At 38.8% G+C, this 17,229-nt stretch overlaps 1 protein-coding gene across 1 annotated transcript; it reads right to left on the bottom strand.

The window, feature by feature from the left end:
* Positions 1-1,033: 1,033 nt before the first annotated feature.
* On the bottom strand, positions 1,034-16,994 carry LOC149105838 (uncharacterized). Its single transcript, XM_089271547.1, has 18 exons — positions 16,868-16,994; positions 16,246-16,601; positions 13,707-13,871; positions 13,025-13,135; positions 12,356-12,481; positions 11,901-11,997; positions 11,459-11,677; positions 10,949-11,325; positions 10,515-10,682; positions 10,187-10,297; positions 9,894-10,010; positions 9,344-9,434; positions 8,417-8,791; positions 8,080-8,202; positions 7,508-7,630; positions 5,991-6,125; positions 3,157-3,390; positions 1,034-2,372 (listed from the first exon to the last, which is right to left on the bottom strand). Exons 1-18 carry the CDS (start codon positions 16,992-16,994, stop codon positions 2,032-2,034), a joined length of 3,396 nt encoding a protein of 1,131 aa, XP_089127673.1. The 3' UTR covers positions 1,034-2,031.
* Between the last annotated feature and the right edge of the window lie 235 nt (positions 16,995-17,229).

Here is a 17,229-nt window from a genome sequence, read left to right as displayed (position 1 = left end):
TTTAAGGAGTTGTTTAGCTTACGAACACATGTAATTTTTAACTTGATTGAAACCTCGATAACAAAGTGACAAGGGATCGACTTACTAGAGAAATCATTTGCTCGCTGTAACGCGTGTTCAGCGATATGATAAAGCATAGACCGAACCAGAAGGCTTTTGGTTATTATGTCTCAATTGAATTTTGAACTGTTATTAAATGGGCAAAGAGAATCTTCGAGCATTTCCCGGTAAGCTAAGGCAGTTCTTCTCACGACATCCTGGCGGGCGAACTGTTAAGCTGGCTATTTATATTTCTCCAAGATCTTTTGTAATAAGATCCGGTTGTTTTTCTTTACTGAATTTTCGTTGTCTTCTGTTCGTCATTGCTCGTGCTATAACCCCGCTTGGTGTCGATCGTTTTATTGTTGTTGTTGTTGTTGTTTTTAAATCGACGGCAAGTAAGCTCGTACGAGCGGTTTCCTCCCGTAGAAGGCGACAGTGTCCAAAGTTTAGTGTCATGACGCCAAGAAAAGCCTTTTGTGGAAGTTGTTAACATCACTTTCATTTGTTAACGGCTTTAAATTTCTGACGCACGACGTCGAGAACTAAACAAGTCAATTTGAAATCGTTGTTAAGTCGTAGGCAAGTTTTGATGCAAAATTTAAAATAAAATAAAGTTTTAAACTTTTACTTGCTATAAAAGTTAAGAACACTTGGTGATAAATTACATGGTCAACCGTCGCGCTACGATCGCTGAGATAGAATTGAGGTCTATCTCAGCGATTGTTGACACAGTGATCACTCTGATCACCGTCTGAAGAGTTGTTTCCATATGTTGTACCGAAACAAGTTCAAGACTTCATTGCAAACTTTAAATACAACTACTACGATTTGCCTAAAGGCGGGTTTCACAGAGGCAATGAAACACAACTACCATGATTTCCCTAAAGGCAGGTTTAGCAGAGGCAATTAGACTTTGACAATTCTCAATAATAGTGATAAAAAAGATTTCTTTTCGCCTAGATGAGAACGAACACAAACACAAAACAACGCATTATTTTCACCCTGCTCTATTTTATTGTTACAAGCGTTTATAACGGTGTGCCTGACACGTATTTATTTTCTACGTTAGCACTCTTAAAAGACAATTCATAATTACTACAAACAAAAAAAAAACAAAAAAATGCTTACTCTATCATACTTTCTCAATATCCTTTTTCTAAATCCCCTTTACTTGAATAAAATAAGAAATCAAAACCAGCTGGAGACCTGTAACTTGCAACTTATCCTGGTATGATGTTCGTGGAATTCAATCAATTGAAACTCAGCATCAAGATTCTCCTTCTTAAGGGATAATTTCACGGTTCAGCGCGTGTATAAGTTATAGCGTGACTATAAACTACTACCTTGTTCACTTTTTTTACTGAGCCACATGTAGTTCAGCAACTACAGACTATAATTTGTGAAACCAGAAAGACTGATGCCCAAATTTTATCAAGATGTCAGCGGATTTATCAAGCAAAACTTCGAATTCAGTTTAGTCAGTTAACCGTTAAACTTTTTCATTCGGCGGCTAACGTCTTACTCTGGACACACACACACACGTTATCTACTTTTATTCGATTGGTGGATAAACAATAAAGGTATTAATTAAAACATAGAGTAAGAAATTCTAATGAGAAACATTACTGCTATCACCGTGTTATTGTGACTGAGGGGAAAGTCTGAAAGGAAATTCAGTTCTCGCAGAAGTCAGTAGCTCGGCTAACGTTATAGCTTGTTATAACACGGAGCCATGAAACCATCCTTTAATGGCAATTACCAAACAAGTAAGCCGCTCAAAGTAAACTGTTTATCTTCGACTAAGGATACGTAACTACTCGATTTTGTATTAACCTATTGATTGAGATATCATCGGCGATATTGAAATTTTCTGATTATATTGCGCTTCTATAATTTACCAACAGTTTCTATATATACTTGAATAATTGCAAAGGTTTAGTTGTTCTGTACAGGGTGTGTAAAACTAAGACTGCAAGCTCCGCGATTTCTTCAGGTAGTTTCATAGAAGACTTCGACTTGGTCAGGCGTGAAGGTGTACCTACCCGCCAGGAATGATCGTGTGAAGGAGGATCCATAGCTGTAACCAGCTGGCGGGCTGTAGGTGTGTCCAAGGTTTGAGTTTGAGTTGGTGTTTGATGCAGCGTTGTTGGCAATGTGAATATCGAATCCTCCTCCAAATGTTGGTCCATAGGAAGAGCAGCTGTGGATGGAATAGCTTCTAGTATAACTATACGTTCCTGTTTGATCTAGCTTTAGTGGCTGCAAACCAGGCTTGTTAACCAATGAGAAGAGAAAGGCTGCTGAATCGTAGCGATATCCACAACTGTAACCTAATTTGAAATACACAATGGAAAAAGAAGTCCAACATTAATGATGTTTACATTGGACTGTTTCTTAATGACGCATTATCGACAACGTTAATTTGATTGGCTCGCAAAATTTTACTATTATCCGTAGCTCGTCATTATTTCTTGTAGTGTTAATCTTAAGTTCTCTGGTTCCTGTATTTTAAACGTCTCCTGAAGGTTTTAATGACTTCAAATCTCGGATAAGCAAGCCCGGTGGGAGACTGAAAACTGCTCCCCCATACCAGACTGAACATAATTTCCATGCCCTATTTTATAAATTTCACAAAATTAATGTCGAGCTGTAAAGCTGTAAGTTAGCCAGGAACACCATGCCGTATAAAATGCTAGTGTTTCTATCGGCCTGCTTACCTCGATGAGTTATCCAGGAAATTCTTAGTATTATTGACTTATTTGCCATTCTTTGGTATTACCCTTCTTTGTTTCCCTGCTTAATGATTCGAAGCGGTTGTACCGCTTCCTATAAAGTTCTTCCATCCCGATATCTCCCTAAAACCGTCACGAATCAGAAAAGAGGCGCGTAAACACAGCAAGTAATACACCATGGAAGTAGGATAAGGCACTTTGTTAAGAATTTTCTAGCACTTAACCATCCCAAACCATATTGTAAATGTTGCTTTTTTTAAATTCGTTTCCAAACTCTTTTCCCATATTTCTACGTGACCGCTATTGTGTTATATGATCATGGCTGACTCACAGCTTGAGCGTGGGTGGCCTGTGATAACATGAAATGGATTATGTCACTTACTCCATGACAGACTTGTGTATCCTCCAAATATATATTTTCCAACACGGATGATTGTGACAGATGGACCTTTGCCGTCACACTTTGAGTGGAAGGTATAGGATGACCAGCCATTTACAGTTGCCTGGTAACAGCGATTCCAGTAAGAAGATTGGCGAGTCACAGGCTTTAACCATTTCTCCAGCCATGTCAAAAAATTCTGGCTGTTTCCCACAATGCTGGAATATTTAAGACCCGCTGCAAAAATAACATATAAGAACGTTCTTTGGATCCATTTTGTACCTAGCATTTGTTTTAGTGGACCATGTTGAAAGTTAGTTTTGCTAACTGAATAAATAACACTGTCATCTTCACCAGTTATAAAGTGACCATCATTGCTTGCACCATAAATGTGACGCTAACTAAACTAGATGTACTGTTTGTTCGGAAACATATTTTGTATGTGGTCGTTATATGTCACCGTGCAACTTAAAATATTTTTTTTTATCTGGAATATCTCGTTCTAAATTTTGGGTCGCAGTGATCAATACTCTTAATAGATCATTTTAAATCCTGAACAGAAAAATATTCGTATGATATTTATCAGGAAAACGTAATATCATCACTAATGCTCAGCGCCGACCTCAGAATTCTCAATGGAAAAACCAGCGGCAGATAAAGTCACGAAATTTGACAGCTTTTGTAAATATTTAAATTTTGAAATTTTTTTTTAATCCTTAATGTCCACGTGGACTCTCTCCACTCCACACCCCACCCCTGTCTTTTCTAAGTGTGGTTAATGTTAATGTCAAAGCGTGTCTGTAGTAGCGAGGAGGTGGCAAACAACATTTCTGGGTCGCGTTTCCTTTTAATTGCAACATTAACAGTCGTTGCAATATGACAAACTGATCCAAGATGGAAAGGAGAAATCTGATTGGTCCCTGAGCGGGTCGAATTTGCAACATCGACAGCTGAGATGAATTAGTGAAGGCGAAATCTCAGTGTCTTTTTTTGTTTTTTGACATAATTTTTGGTGGACAAGTTGAACTTAATTCTAACCACTGCAACCTGAATTGAGGCACAACAGGAGCCATAATCGGGGACGGAGACCGTAAGCGCGCGCCACTTCTAGTATTGGGGTTGTCCCCATGATATGGGACAATAATTCTATTTTTAGAACAAATTGCGCCATCGCCTACGGCACACGCGCGTACATGCTGCGAGGATTTTTGCGGATGTCGCGCGGGGGAAATGGCGTCCGAAATTCCCGAAATTGTTCACGTTTTTGGCCCACAACTCAACCCGTTTACGTCTGTTGGAATTTTGCTTAAGTATTTTCGTCGTAAGCTGCTCCAGTCTGAGTGAAGTAAGGCAGTGTCGAATTTAGGTATGTTCCGCTGTGAGCTTATATATATCGCTGACCAAGTTGTATTCCGACGGATGCTTCTTTTACATGAGCTATACATTACTCCACTTTAAATTTCACATATGTTGAAGATTAACAGCTTTTCCATTACACAGTAAAAAACTAGCTGGATATATTTAGATATAGCAGAGTTTCAGGACTTCATAGTTTCCTAGCTCCTCTTGCCACACGCTTGCGAGGAATTTGTCAGTCTATCGCGACCGAAAAGTAAAACAAAATAATTGCTAGTTTGAGTTTGTTTTGAATTGTAAGCAACGCTTGATGTTTCATCAAGGCCTAATAATTTTACGTCCGTAGACACTGCTCAGTTTTATTCGTGCAAAAATCCAGTAAATTCTCTGTTGTCGATGAATGAGAGCGCCCGCCGATGCGTGTTTTGTACAGTCAGTAAACATGACAAATTGTACTTCCGCCGCACTTTCGTGTGAAAGCGTACATCGAACTCAAACAATAACTATAGTTTTTAAATATGTTTAAGATTGATAAATGTTTGAGAACATATTAAAAGCTAAGCTGAAAATATGTGAATAAAGCAGAAATAATCAGCAAAGTTACGATGACGCTTTCTTTAATCAACTTGGAATAACGATTTCGATTTTGTTGATCGAGTTTATATCAAAACTCCTTGTCTATTTTCATTTTCGCAGCGTAAAACTTCACTATGCTTATGTTAAAGAAACACACATGATGTTAGTAGCCTTTTTTGCGTTCGTGAAATTTGTTACAGCATCTCAGCACAAAAGATAACGAAAGAAATCTTTGTCAAGATTTGTTGACAATTGAAAGCACCGACTCGGACTTGAAAGTGCACGAGCTGCACTATGCAAATGAGCTAATTGTACGCGTCAGACTTTCCTTTCAAAAACTTTTGCAAACTCACCAAACAATGCAAGCAGAAACAATAAGAAACCATCAAAACATTTTTTGGTTATGATGAACCATTGTCTGAGAAACTCACAAATTAACTCGATACCAGAGTAGAGAGTTTTCTTGCTATATTCTTAAGTCAGAACAAACACAAAAACATACGCGTAAGCTTACAACTAGCGTGAGCAGATCTTATTATTCCGTTCCCAGCGCGAGATTGAAGTCTTGTTTTCGACCCAGAAAAACCCACCTTTTCCGTTAGCTCAGAGCATTAAACTACATATAAGCGCCCTGGCTCGTATTCCCTGCCTTATTCCTTGCCATCGCTGTGAAAAATACGCAAGAGAATCTCTCAACTCTCACCATTTGATCACGCAACGTGACAACATCCACGCGAGAGCCCCCGACATGTGCGTGAATCCGCGCGGATATATGACGTCAGGATGGCGCAATTTCTTCTAAAAATAGAAAAATTGTCCCATATCATAGGTGCGCGCGAATCCCGAGACTTACGGTCTCCGTCCCCGATTATGGCTCCTGGGCACAATCAACGTGAAATACTCACCTGCCGCGGTGTACCTGCAGGTTTTTCCGTCTCCTGATAAAGGATGGTTGCACGTACATGTGTAGGATCCTACAGTGTTTGTACATGAAGCGGAACGGTGGCAGTCGTGTACACCGCTGACACATTCATCGATATCTGTGGGTAATAATGGACAGGGAAGAAGAAAGAAAACAAACATGAATTATTGTAATTTTTATAGTACGTGTCGTGATTAGACGTTTACCATGTTTATTAATGAAACCTGTCAAGGCAAATAATCCTTGTTGTAGAGCCTTGTCGTGGCAACCATATTTATGTTCCTGGTCAATAGAACATGTTTGCACATTAAAAGAACCCGTTTCCCAAAGAACGCATGAGAAATGTCATTTTTTGGGATCTATGGTTTATACCCTTGAGGTTTTTTCCGTGAATAGAGCCAAAATAAATATCCACTCTTTTGTTATGTTACATCCAAAACGAGACTAAGCTCAATCAAAATCATAAATATATTTTACATACTACAAATTGGTTACCGTGTGGCACGACATTTTTGGGGGAGTTTAATTTTTCGGATCTGCGATATATTTTGCTCGTTGTTGCGGGAACTAATTTTTGGGATGGTAAAAGACTGGTTTTTCGTGCTGGGTATCCGTGAATTCTGTAATGTCGAGAAAGTTGCATTTGCTGCGTTTTAAGTTGAACTACATGGTAAGTTGTAAGGGAGGGTAAGACACGGTAGACTCATGCCTGGGTAATGAACTCGTCTCAGGATCGAGCGGTCCGGATTCGAGACCTGGCCGGAGACACTTCGTTGTGTTCTTGGGCAAGACACTTAACTTCTCCACCAAGGTGTTTAAATGGGTACCGCCGGCGAACTAAATGTTGGGGTTAATCCTGCGATGGACTGGCGTCCCGTAGAGGGGTGAATGGAAATATTCCTAGTCGCTTCTTGTTACGCAGAAACCGGGATAAGCTCTGGCCCGGTAGCATGAGTGGCTCGTATAGAGACTTTACCCCAACGGCAATCGAGTAGCCAGTCACTCTGGAACAACTACGTCCTGCCCCAGTGTGGCTGGTAGTGCCTTCAGATGATCTTTTTTTGTCAAGTTTTAGCAGCTACACCTGCTGTAATTTTACGCTAGTGGAGAGCGCAAACAAGAGGTAATAAAGACGACAAACAGTCTTTATAAGAATAACAACTCCATGTTTTAATCAACACAGCACATGGTCCGAGAGTCATGTGACTACGCATGACGTCACACCTGCCTTGTACCATGGGCAATTTCATCGTTTTGTTTAAAGAGACGTTTTAAATAAATGGCTTCAACAAGATTCTGCATGTGAGGCTTATTTGTGTAATTTCGACAATGGAGTAAAATTTCGTTTGCGAAGCGTGGAAAAAAATGCAACTTGAAAATCACGAAACTTAGGACCAGAAGAAAACTCGTCCCACACCGTAGGCGTATAACTTGATTTTCATGTGGCGTCATTTCATTTCGCAGTATTGTTTTAGTTCTTGTTAAGCAGATATAACTTACCAGTGCAATTTTTGCCATCGCCTGAGTATCCAGGTTTGCACGCGCAAGTGTAAGATCCACGAGTATTGTTACAAACGCCATTCACATCACAGCTATGAGAGTTTGAAGAGCACTCGTCTATGTCTGAAACAAGGTGAAAAGGAGTAAAAATGGATAAACGTTGAGTTATCGTTAGTCTGACCATTTCACCGAAACTGAAAAAGAAACATACAGCTTGAGAACAATCCGTCGAAAATTTACGGTAAGCACAGAATATTTTAATGAAAAAAAAAACCGATTAATTTTACTTTCCACTCGTTTTGACTCATTCTTTGCTTTTGGATGATTTACATTACCGTTGTTATAACCACTGTCGCAGTCTTCGAAACTTTTAAAAAATAAAGTTATTACAGGGTTGAACCTTTTTTTCTATCAGCTTTCTTATTGCATAAGTGCGGTTGGTTACAGTTGTTTCTAAACCTATCAATGCAAGAGAAATTTCATAGTTGTTGAAAATAAAGTGAGATTGTTATTAAATTCAGTATCAACATTAATATGTTGTTTGTTTGATGGTTGGTTGGTAGATTTCTTACCATTGCAAGTTTGTCCGTCTCCGGTATATCCAGCTCTACACTTACAGGAATATGAGCCCACGGTATTCACACAATCTGCATTCACGTCACAGTTATGAGTGTTGGTGGAGCATTCCTCCAGATCTGCAAAAATTAAATTAGGAAAAAAAAAATATGAAATAGTCATCAAATTCATGAATAGTGTTTACAGTACTGGTTTATAATAAATTATTTTGAAAATGAACCATGGAACCTTTTTGAGCGCGAAAGATTATCCTGACTAAATTATGGGAAGTTTACCATTTTTTATTAGTAGTTTACAATGTATTTTAACCGCACTGAGCAAGAGATTTATCACCTGTAAAGCAAGTAAAGTTGAAGCAGTTATCACATGGCACGTCATTCCAAGTATATCCATGCCTCACGCCAAGAGTGTGCACACAGTCTTCGTTGTTCCAGTTGTTTGGTTGCTTTGGAGCCCAGAACCTAAAACTGCTAATTTCTTTGTTTGTCCACACAAAAGAGCCTTCAACACTGCGGTCATTCAGCCCTATCCATGATCTATCGCCAGCATGACGGTGCTGAATAAATACGTTTTCCTCCTGGTTGTGCACTGTAACCAGATCAGAGTTCATCTCAGAACAGTTTGACTCAGCAGTCAACCATGTGGCGCATGCGGGGCTTGAAAAGTAGCAATAACCACAAAAGTAAGTCCATCCTGGCTGGCAAATGTCTGTAGATATAAACAACAATAAATCCATAAAAAGTAAGAGAAATCATTAAGAATGTCTTGAGTGTTTTTAAAGGAAATCGTTGCTTGTCATTTTTCTGAGAAACCTCCACATGTTTTGGCACTTTACTCCTGACTGAAACATTGGACTTCGTTTGTTATGAAATCAACTTCTGACCATCAAACTAGAAAAAAATTAGGCTGATACGATCTTATTTTTAAAGGGCCACAGTCACAGTATCTTGAGTTATTTTTGGCCACGTAAAAAATTACCATTAAATTGAAAGAGACCTGAAAATCGTCGTATACTAAGATACAGGCTTCAAAGAGGTAATAATAAACAATCAAGGAACTAGGATGGCCAGAATGGAGGTTAACACGGATTACAAACGACGGATTTGAAATATTTAACCTAAACTTTTCAACATGGGCAAACTGTGACGTAGCTCCTTTAAAAAGCGTAGGAGATAGAAGTTAATAAAATATGAATATCAAAAAAGCTAAACTACCGATCTAGAGAATAATAAAATTAAAAATGAACTATTTTGTCCGTACCTGACAGGACAGTGTATGAGATAGACAGTGGATCATACTTTGTGTCATACAACTCTTTTAAACAAACTCGCACATCGGTTGTATTGATGTACTGCAAAAAAAGAACAAATATAATCAGTGGTCTTCTAAACTTTTAGTCCAAAAGATAATTTTCACTTCGCTTCCGGTAATATTCTGAATATTATTTACTCATCGGGAGAAAAAGCAAACTTATACCTCCCTTGGGTTTTTGTCCTGGTAAGACATATCAATATCATATTATTTGCCTGTAGCAGATATTCCTCAACTTTCTGTACAACATGAAATTAACGTTTTGTCGATTATGACTTCAGCCGTCTTGGAGACGCCATCTTGGATTTTACGATTTTCCCGGCATTCAATTTGATGGAAAATAATGGCTGTAAAAAGGTACGATACTAATTCTGTATCGACGTTTAAGAAAATTCAAAGAAACCAAGAACTCTGTCAAATAGATGAGATTTGGTTCGACTGGCTTGTCAAAAATGCAGTTTCTATGGAAATGCCTAAAGAAGTAAAGAAACAGAATTACCTCCACCCAAGCAGTTATTCCATTGTGTACTGGTTGTTTATTTCCACCGCTAGATGAATGGTTCGCCGAAACAAACACATTCGGGGTGCTGTTGTACTTTTCAGTGAAGCGGATATCCTAAAGAAAAACTCTCATTAGGTAAGCGGAGTGTAATCCAACTTTGACCATTAGCTTTAACCACTACCAAACCGGAATTTTGTAATAACCTACTGAGTCAGTTTTGTTTAAATTGACGTTGTTCTGTAGGATCTGTACACTAACTCTTGAAATTTTTTAAAAAAGTATACGTATACCTTACAATAGGCATTGTTGTAATCTGCAGGTGGGTGTTGGGCGTTAGCAAAATAGACTGAACTGTGTTCTGTAAAAAGAGGCTTGTGGAGAGAAGAAAACGCCAGCCATTTCTAAAAGAGAAAAATAAATAAATGTTAACAAGACAATTAACCATAAGAAAAGATCTAAATCAAGATTATATTTTTTCTTGATGTATGATATGCTGATGGTAAAGTATGTTAGAGAATTAGCTGCCAATGCTAAAGACCAGTGTTAAGAGGCTAAAGTAAGTGATAAGGATCTATTAGTTCCTTATGCTTGGTACGTAAAAAAGGTGTAGACACTTACAGTATAAACATCGTCGTGAGATCCTGCGTAGTTCTGAAGCTCTCTCAAACAAACTTTAAACGAGGATTGCGTGACGTCTTCAATCCACACACTGGCAGCGTCACGCTTGAGTCCTAAACGATAGTGCACTGCGGTAACAAACACTGAAGGTATCACTGAAAACCTCCCCTGCATAGAAGAAAACGCACAAGCTGTTACTGTTGATGTTACTCGTGCTACTACTGTTGTTCTTGTTGCCTTACTGCTGTTTAACATTAGCGAAGATTTGGAAATCTAGGGATGGCTAATGCTTTCATGGTTGAGTGATACGTGACATTTTAGCTCCATTGGTCCAAAGGAAATCATATTATATTGAACTAACTCCGATGACTGTAAGCTATTCGAATTTATTCTTCGTGAACTTGAGTTGTAAAATGAAACTAGAAAGTACCTACCGATGGAAAATTGACAGATTTACAAGTCGTTCCAGTCCACCATTGTGATATCCGTACTTCCCCGGCAACACCACCCACTGGAGCCCCTTGATACGCCATCCAATCAACTGTCACGTTAGCTTTTGATTTCCGCTCATTGTAGCCTGCCGCCATCACACATGCAGTGAATCGATCATAACTGACATTTTCGACCCACGACACAGCGGCATCATGTACATATGACTTGTCACTGGTGTCAATATGATTGACAGTGATCTGAACTTCAAGTGGTTTGTCAGGATAAAACATATAAGGCTTGAGGCGAATTACTTCACAGTGAGAATATCCGAGTGAAGGAATGTGTGGCATGTGACGGCGACCTCGCTGGAAAGGAAATCCTTCAAGAAAATAACAGTACAAAACATAAATCAGTACAAAAAAAATTTTAATTAACTTCCCAGGTTTTTTCATCGTAATCATCATCATCTTCTTCGACATCGTCAGAAATTTCAGAGTAAAACAATTTCTAACCTTCACAACTACCAGGGTGTTGCACAGAGAAATTCAGTCGCTGAATGCACATTTCCTGTCGAAACAAGCACTCATTGTCATATGTTGTGCCATTTGATGAGCAGACTGGTTCTTGGTAGGATGGACAACTGTCAACAGCAACGCAGCGAGCATCATTTGGTCCAAACGCTTTACACAGGCAGTGATAATGACATGTCACGTCTATGCAAGGATCCAAGTCTGGCAAGAGATATAAACAATTGTCACGAAACGATCTGATGTTGTTTTAGTACACACTTGCTTGATAGTTATACACACTTCTGCCCTCCCACTGTGGGTTTGCAAGCTTTTACAAAGATATCTCCAATGAGCAACATTGAAGAGGGGGAAAATGGATACAGGAAAGAGAATGCTAAATATACCAAGTGTTTTTTCTATCTCCAGATGGAATCTTTTTGCCTACCTCCAGTGACAATGTAGTCGACAGTGATAACATCTTTATTGTTGGAGTCGCTGTTGTAATTCTTCACACACACTTGTGCGTCAGTTGTAGATGTATACTGAATAAAATCAAAGATGAGTTAAACCCGGCCTGGTTCAAGTTGCTATACCGCCCGATTAGTTTTAAAGAACTCATATAAACGAAAGTTACAGTGAAACTAAAAGTTACTGAAATCGCTTTGAAACGGCCCCAAAGTAGCATAGAAACACAAGTAACAAACAGAAGAGTTAAACTAATTGTTTTTATTGTTTCTATATCTCGAGCTGTTATATGTATATGTTCCCATACAAACTGTTATATTTACGTTGTTACGCAATGTCATATAAAGTTCATGGGTCCCGAGGAACTTGGGATATTTGTGCCATTACCTGAGTGTTTGCGAAAATCACACAAAGATCACAACAGGTATTCCTTACCTCAACCCAACCGGTGACAGCGTTACAACGTGACCCAGAAAGGTTAGCTTTGTTGTTGTTGTCGGTGCGTTTTGGCGTCACTAACACAACAGGACGAGCATAAAATGGTTTTGTGAAGTTCACTGTCTACAATGTAAAAGACAAAATTAATTTAATATCGACTGTATTTCCGCGAGTCTCTTGTAGAGGTAAGGTTGATAAATAATTCGTATTGGTATTTATAATACGCTGATTCTAATGTTTAGATTTGAAACCAAAGCGGGTTTGATTTGAACAGGGCCGACCTGCACTGTTTACAAGGGTTTTCATGATTGGCCAAACGAAACAATAGGTATACAACACAAACAATGCCCCTAGCCCTAGAAACAAAAGAGGTACAGATAAACAAGAATGAACCCAAATAGAAGTTTTAATGAGGTACAGGTCATCTGTTTGAACAAGAGGAAAAGTATGTTTGATCAATTGATCACCGAAAATGAAATTGGGTCTCAGAAACTATTTATGACAGATTTTGTGGGCCCACAGTTCAAATAGGTCCATGTTAACAGTCAATTTTAACTTCCTCCATTGTTATGATAGCATTGCTGTTGTTGCCCTTTTGATGCCCTATTATAAAGAGGATTTAGATAAGAAACAATAATGCCGCGGGCTGGCAATAATTATTCTTACTTGACAGAAAGCGTAGTTATCCTGATCAGATGGTGAGTTTGTATTGGTAAACACGAGACTATCGGTTATGGTAAAATTGTCGACACTCAGATTTGTAAACGCCATCCAATTCTGCAGAAGAAATAAAAGATATTGTAGTTAAAACCTGTCAATTATTAAAGAAACAAAAACATGCACAATTAAGGACTGTTTTAACCAACGTACAAGAGTACATGAAATTATCGGCAAGATACGCAAACCCAGTAAGATGTTGATAATTAGCCTTTTTTCAGGAAAAAATCTACAAAAGAAGCAACTCTCCTTGTGTTTGCATTCAGCTTCTTCCAGTCAACGGTTTCTACCACATGATTTCTACAAGTAGCTAGAGGTTTATCAAAGAGTTACCAAAAGCATATTTTTTTTGTATTATTTTCTTTTGAAAGCCAACGATTGATGTTTTATGCTGGTACAAAAAAGACTCATCTTGAACAGCTTGAAAATGGAAGACGATCGGGCACGTCACATGGGAAGTTGACCTCTGATATATTTGGTAACATCGTAACGCATGTAAACATTTCAGAATGCTGCTCTTTAGTCAGGGGTCATCATGATTTTCATTCAACTTTGATGAAGTGCATATCTTTGGCAGAGTCCAACTCATTAGACTGACGAGTGACAGAAAACGAAATTTAAATTTACTCACTATCTTTACGCCTTTATGGGGTCCATCGAAAATCTTTGCTTCTCTGAGACAAATTTTGAAATTGTCCACGCGCAACTCCTCCACCCACACGGCCATGGCATCTTGAGGTCTCTTGGGAACTTGGTGACTAGCAGTTACAAATATGGTTGGTGGAGTCGAAAACCGCTGAAATGAAATAATGAGAGAAGTTAAGATTAGTAAATTAAGCGAGTGAGTGGGTGAATGACCGAATGAACAGATCAGGGAAAAGAAAATGACCGATAATGGGAGAATGAGTTAATACTTGCTTGAGCCCTCCAAGGTTCTTCAACTTACAGACATTTTGAGATTGCAACATATCTTTTGAAAATCTGACGGAACGTTTAAGATGGTAAAAATACAAAATGCCTCAAATAACAAATTAATATTCAAAGATGAGTCACGCAAACCGCTACACGCTGCAGAAAGTGTAAATGTTTTCACAATGAGAGCCCGCCGATGATATTTTAATTATTCAAAGGAGAAAAATACGCTTAAGTCCAAAAACCACTAATCAGCTTATTGTTAATCGGTTTTGATCTTTTGCATTAGGAACATTTGTGTTTAATAAGGAAAAACAATCTTTGTAGTTAGTCTCAATTGATAAGTCCTTCTTAATTTCAACAAATTTCAACAAAGTAACATCAAGTTTTGCGATTGCATTGAAACAGTTTTCTGTTTAGGCTTAGCCTTATGTTGCTTGGCAACTTTTGAATTACAATTGTTTTACTTGAGGCAAGCTCTCATCAAGAGAGGCGACTCTTTAGTGTGTTTCTTCAGTTATTGAGAAATATCCCGAATTTAGATATTTATCCCCTGACGCTATTTGTTTCCAATACTTTCTGCTGAGCTATCACGCTATATTTTAATGGTCAGCGTTTGCACAAGTCACGTTTGAAAAGGGCAGATGATTGACAAGTTTCAGTAAAGAAGATTGATTACCTGACTCGTGATTTCCACGTTAAATTTCACGCGAGGAACCGATATCGCACAAATCGTGAAGTGAAACCAGAAAGCATTGACTGGTATTCAACAACGTTGAGCAAACAGTTTTAAGTAAGAACTATTTTACACTCAAATTAAAATTTCAATACCAGCCAAATTTTCAGTGTTCAAGTTCTTCGAAATAACATCGAGTCAAGAATATAAAGTCGAAATGTATTTCTCGTAGCAGAAAAGCTTACCGATCGTGAACTGCCGTTGTACCAGATTGGAAGTTGATAGAAATGTTAACTGGGGAGTTGTTAAACGATGCCCCAGTTAAGAAGTAGCACTAAATGCAAACCCAGCCAGCTTGTTTGACATCCTTCGTCGTTTTTCCAGACGCTGTAACTTGCAGTTGAATCTGGGTTAGCGTGACCTTTCAGCTCCGAGATTTTAAGCGGATGAAAGTCGTCGCGTAGGCTTTGAGTATGGCTGTTTTACGGCCGCTTGAGTTTGTGAATTTGCCATCCAGGGACGGGGTTGAGGCGATGTCCTTCGTCTTCTTTTCAAGTGTATTTCGGCCGAGAGGAACCGTCTTATACAAGATATTTGATGATGGTTTCTTAACTGGAACACTGTGACCCTTATGGGATGGCCTACATACTCAAAATGAATGCTGTACTGTAGCTGTGCTTTTCTTAGTAGTTGGTGAAGTAATGTTCGCCTTGAAAGCTACCATTTCGTCTTCTACATATGTCACAATTGGCACTGGAGCTGCTTCGGCTGCTGAACTTTGCCTTGCGGATTTCCTTCGTTGGATTCGGCCATTTTCTTGTCCAAGCCGTTATGATTTTGTCGTTTTCTGGTACTCGGAATCGTAAGCGGCTTCTTATATCTCTCTAAAAAGTTGTACTTCAGTTCAAAGCAGGGAGAAACTTCATTTTCACTTTGAAAAAGACTTGTGCTTGTTTCTAGCTCCGTAGGTTGCGGCAATGATTTTGCAACACGATTAAAAGGTCACTTTTGTTTTTTTGTTTTTTTCTTCTGTCGCACCAGTGAACAATCACGCAAACTCTCGTTTTTCAGTGTTAGGGCCTGTTTTTAGAGTCGTAATTTCACGCTAAATACCTCGCTTTGGTAACCAAGATCGGCGCTTTTGATGCTGTAAACAACCTCCTTACGTAAAGTAAAGCTCTCTTCGCACTAATTCCTTTCAAAAATATTAGCAACTTTTTGACATATTCTGCACACAAAAAAGACTGGCAAACCGTTTTAGGCAGTTTCTGCCAATATTTGGCAACTTTTTGGCATTTCTTTGTTTGTCTCTTTTGCATTTTTGAGGAATTTCTGAGTGGATGGCCAGGTTTAATTCTTTGATCTACAATTTCTACACACTATTTCTTCATCTTTTGTCATACTGATTAGATTAACTGGTATACTGCAATCATCATTTTTTAGGGTTAACTGACGATATTAATATTTTGTATTTTGTATTTTTCTTTCTTACGTCCACATATCCGCAATCGAGGCTCCCTTTTTCATGAAATTTTTATATATCTCTTTACTTTCTATATCACTTAACAAAACAAATTCTAACCTGCTGGAAATCGATCCTCTTGCATTCCGTTCCAGTTGTCCAAGAGTTTAAGGATGTGGTGCCAGTTTGAGATCCATGGGGTTTCGTTTCAAACGCAAGATAGTTTACCTCAATGGACTTATTTGAACCGTTAGCATATTCGAGAACACAGATTGTAAATTCACTCGCTTTAACATCTTCTACCCAGACTGCAGCGCCGTTCCGAGGGGTTTGGTTCTTCATGGTATGGCCAACTGAGGCGAGAACCGTTACTTGCTGTCCGCCGTAAAATGGCGTTTGGAAGTAAATCTTCTTACAACCGAACAGCCCTGGTGAGCTTGTTGTTACGTTTTCTTTTCCGGCCTTGAATCCGAGTGCTGTAAAGGAATAAGTAAAATTTTTTTCTTTAAAATGATCGCACTTACAAAGTTTTAACTGAATGCGCAGCCGATATCCTAGGAATGGACATGTTGATTGCTTTAGGAAGAGATTTAATTCTCAATTTCCTTGATCTGTGCGCCCCTCCCCCGTCTTTCAGTTCGCTTCTTCTCTGATCAACAAGACATAAAAACGCCTGAGCTTGCCGTGAGAAGTTGAATTAAGGTTTACATTCAGAGAATGCAACTGAGAGTAGATACCATACCTTCAGTGGCTGGAGCGCCCAGGCAAACCAACAAAACAATGAGAAAGAAGTGCATCGCGTATTGGTGCTCAGACGACATCTTGCTCCGACTGAAAGGGAATTTCACTCTCATGCACATTATAGTCATCACAAGGGCAATGCGTGACTGGAATGTACCTGTTAGGACATGTCGAATTATAGGATATTAACAAATTTTAAACAGCACGTTCACAAAAATGAGTTATCTTGGGGGTGACGCATATAAGTGACGGGTTGAGGATGACAGGCAGAAGGAAAATGACCAGTGTAAAAAAATATGACGGATTCCTTAGAAATTGACGATACTTCTCCTATCCGAGGAGCGTATTTTATTTCCATCAATT

The sequence above is a fragment of the Orbicella faveolata genome, unplaced genomic scaffold (genome assembly GCF_042242905.1).
Source record: "Orbicella faveolata isolate gen_17 unplaced genomic scaffold, um_ofav_v1 contig_34, whole genome shotgun sequence".
Taxonomy (NCBI): domain Eukaryota; kingdom Metazoa; phylum Cnidaria; class Anthozoa; order Scleractinia; family Merulinidae; genus Orbicella; species Orbicella faveolata.
Note: the sequence above shows the minus strand (reverse complement) of the source record. Positions and strands in the feature narration are given on the sequence as shown.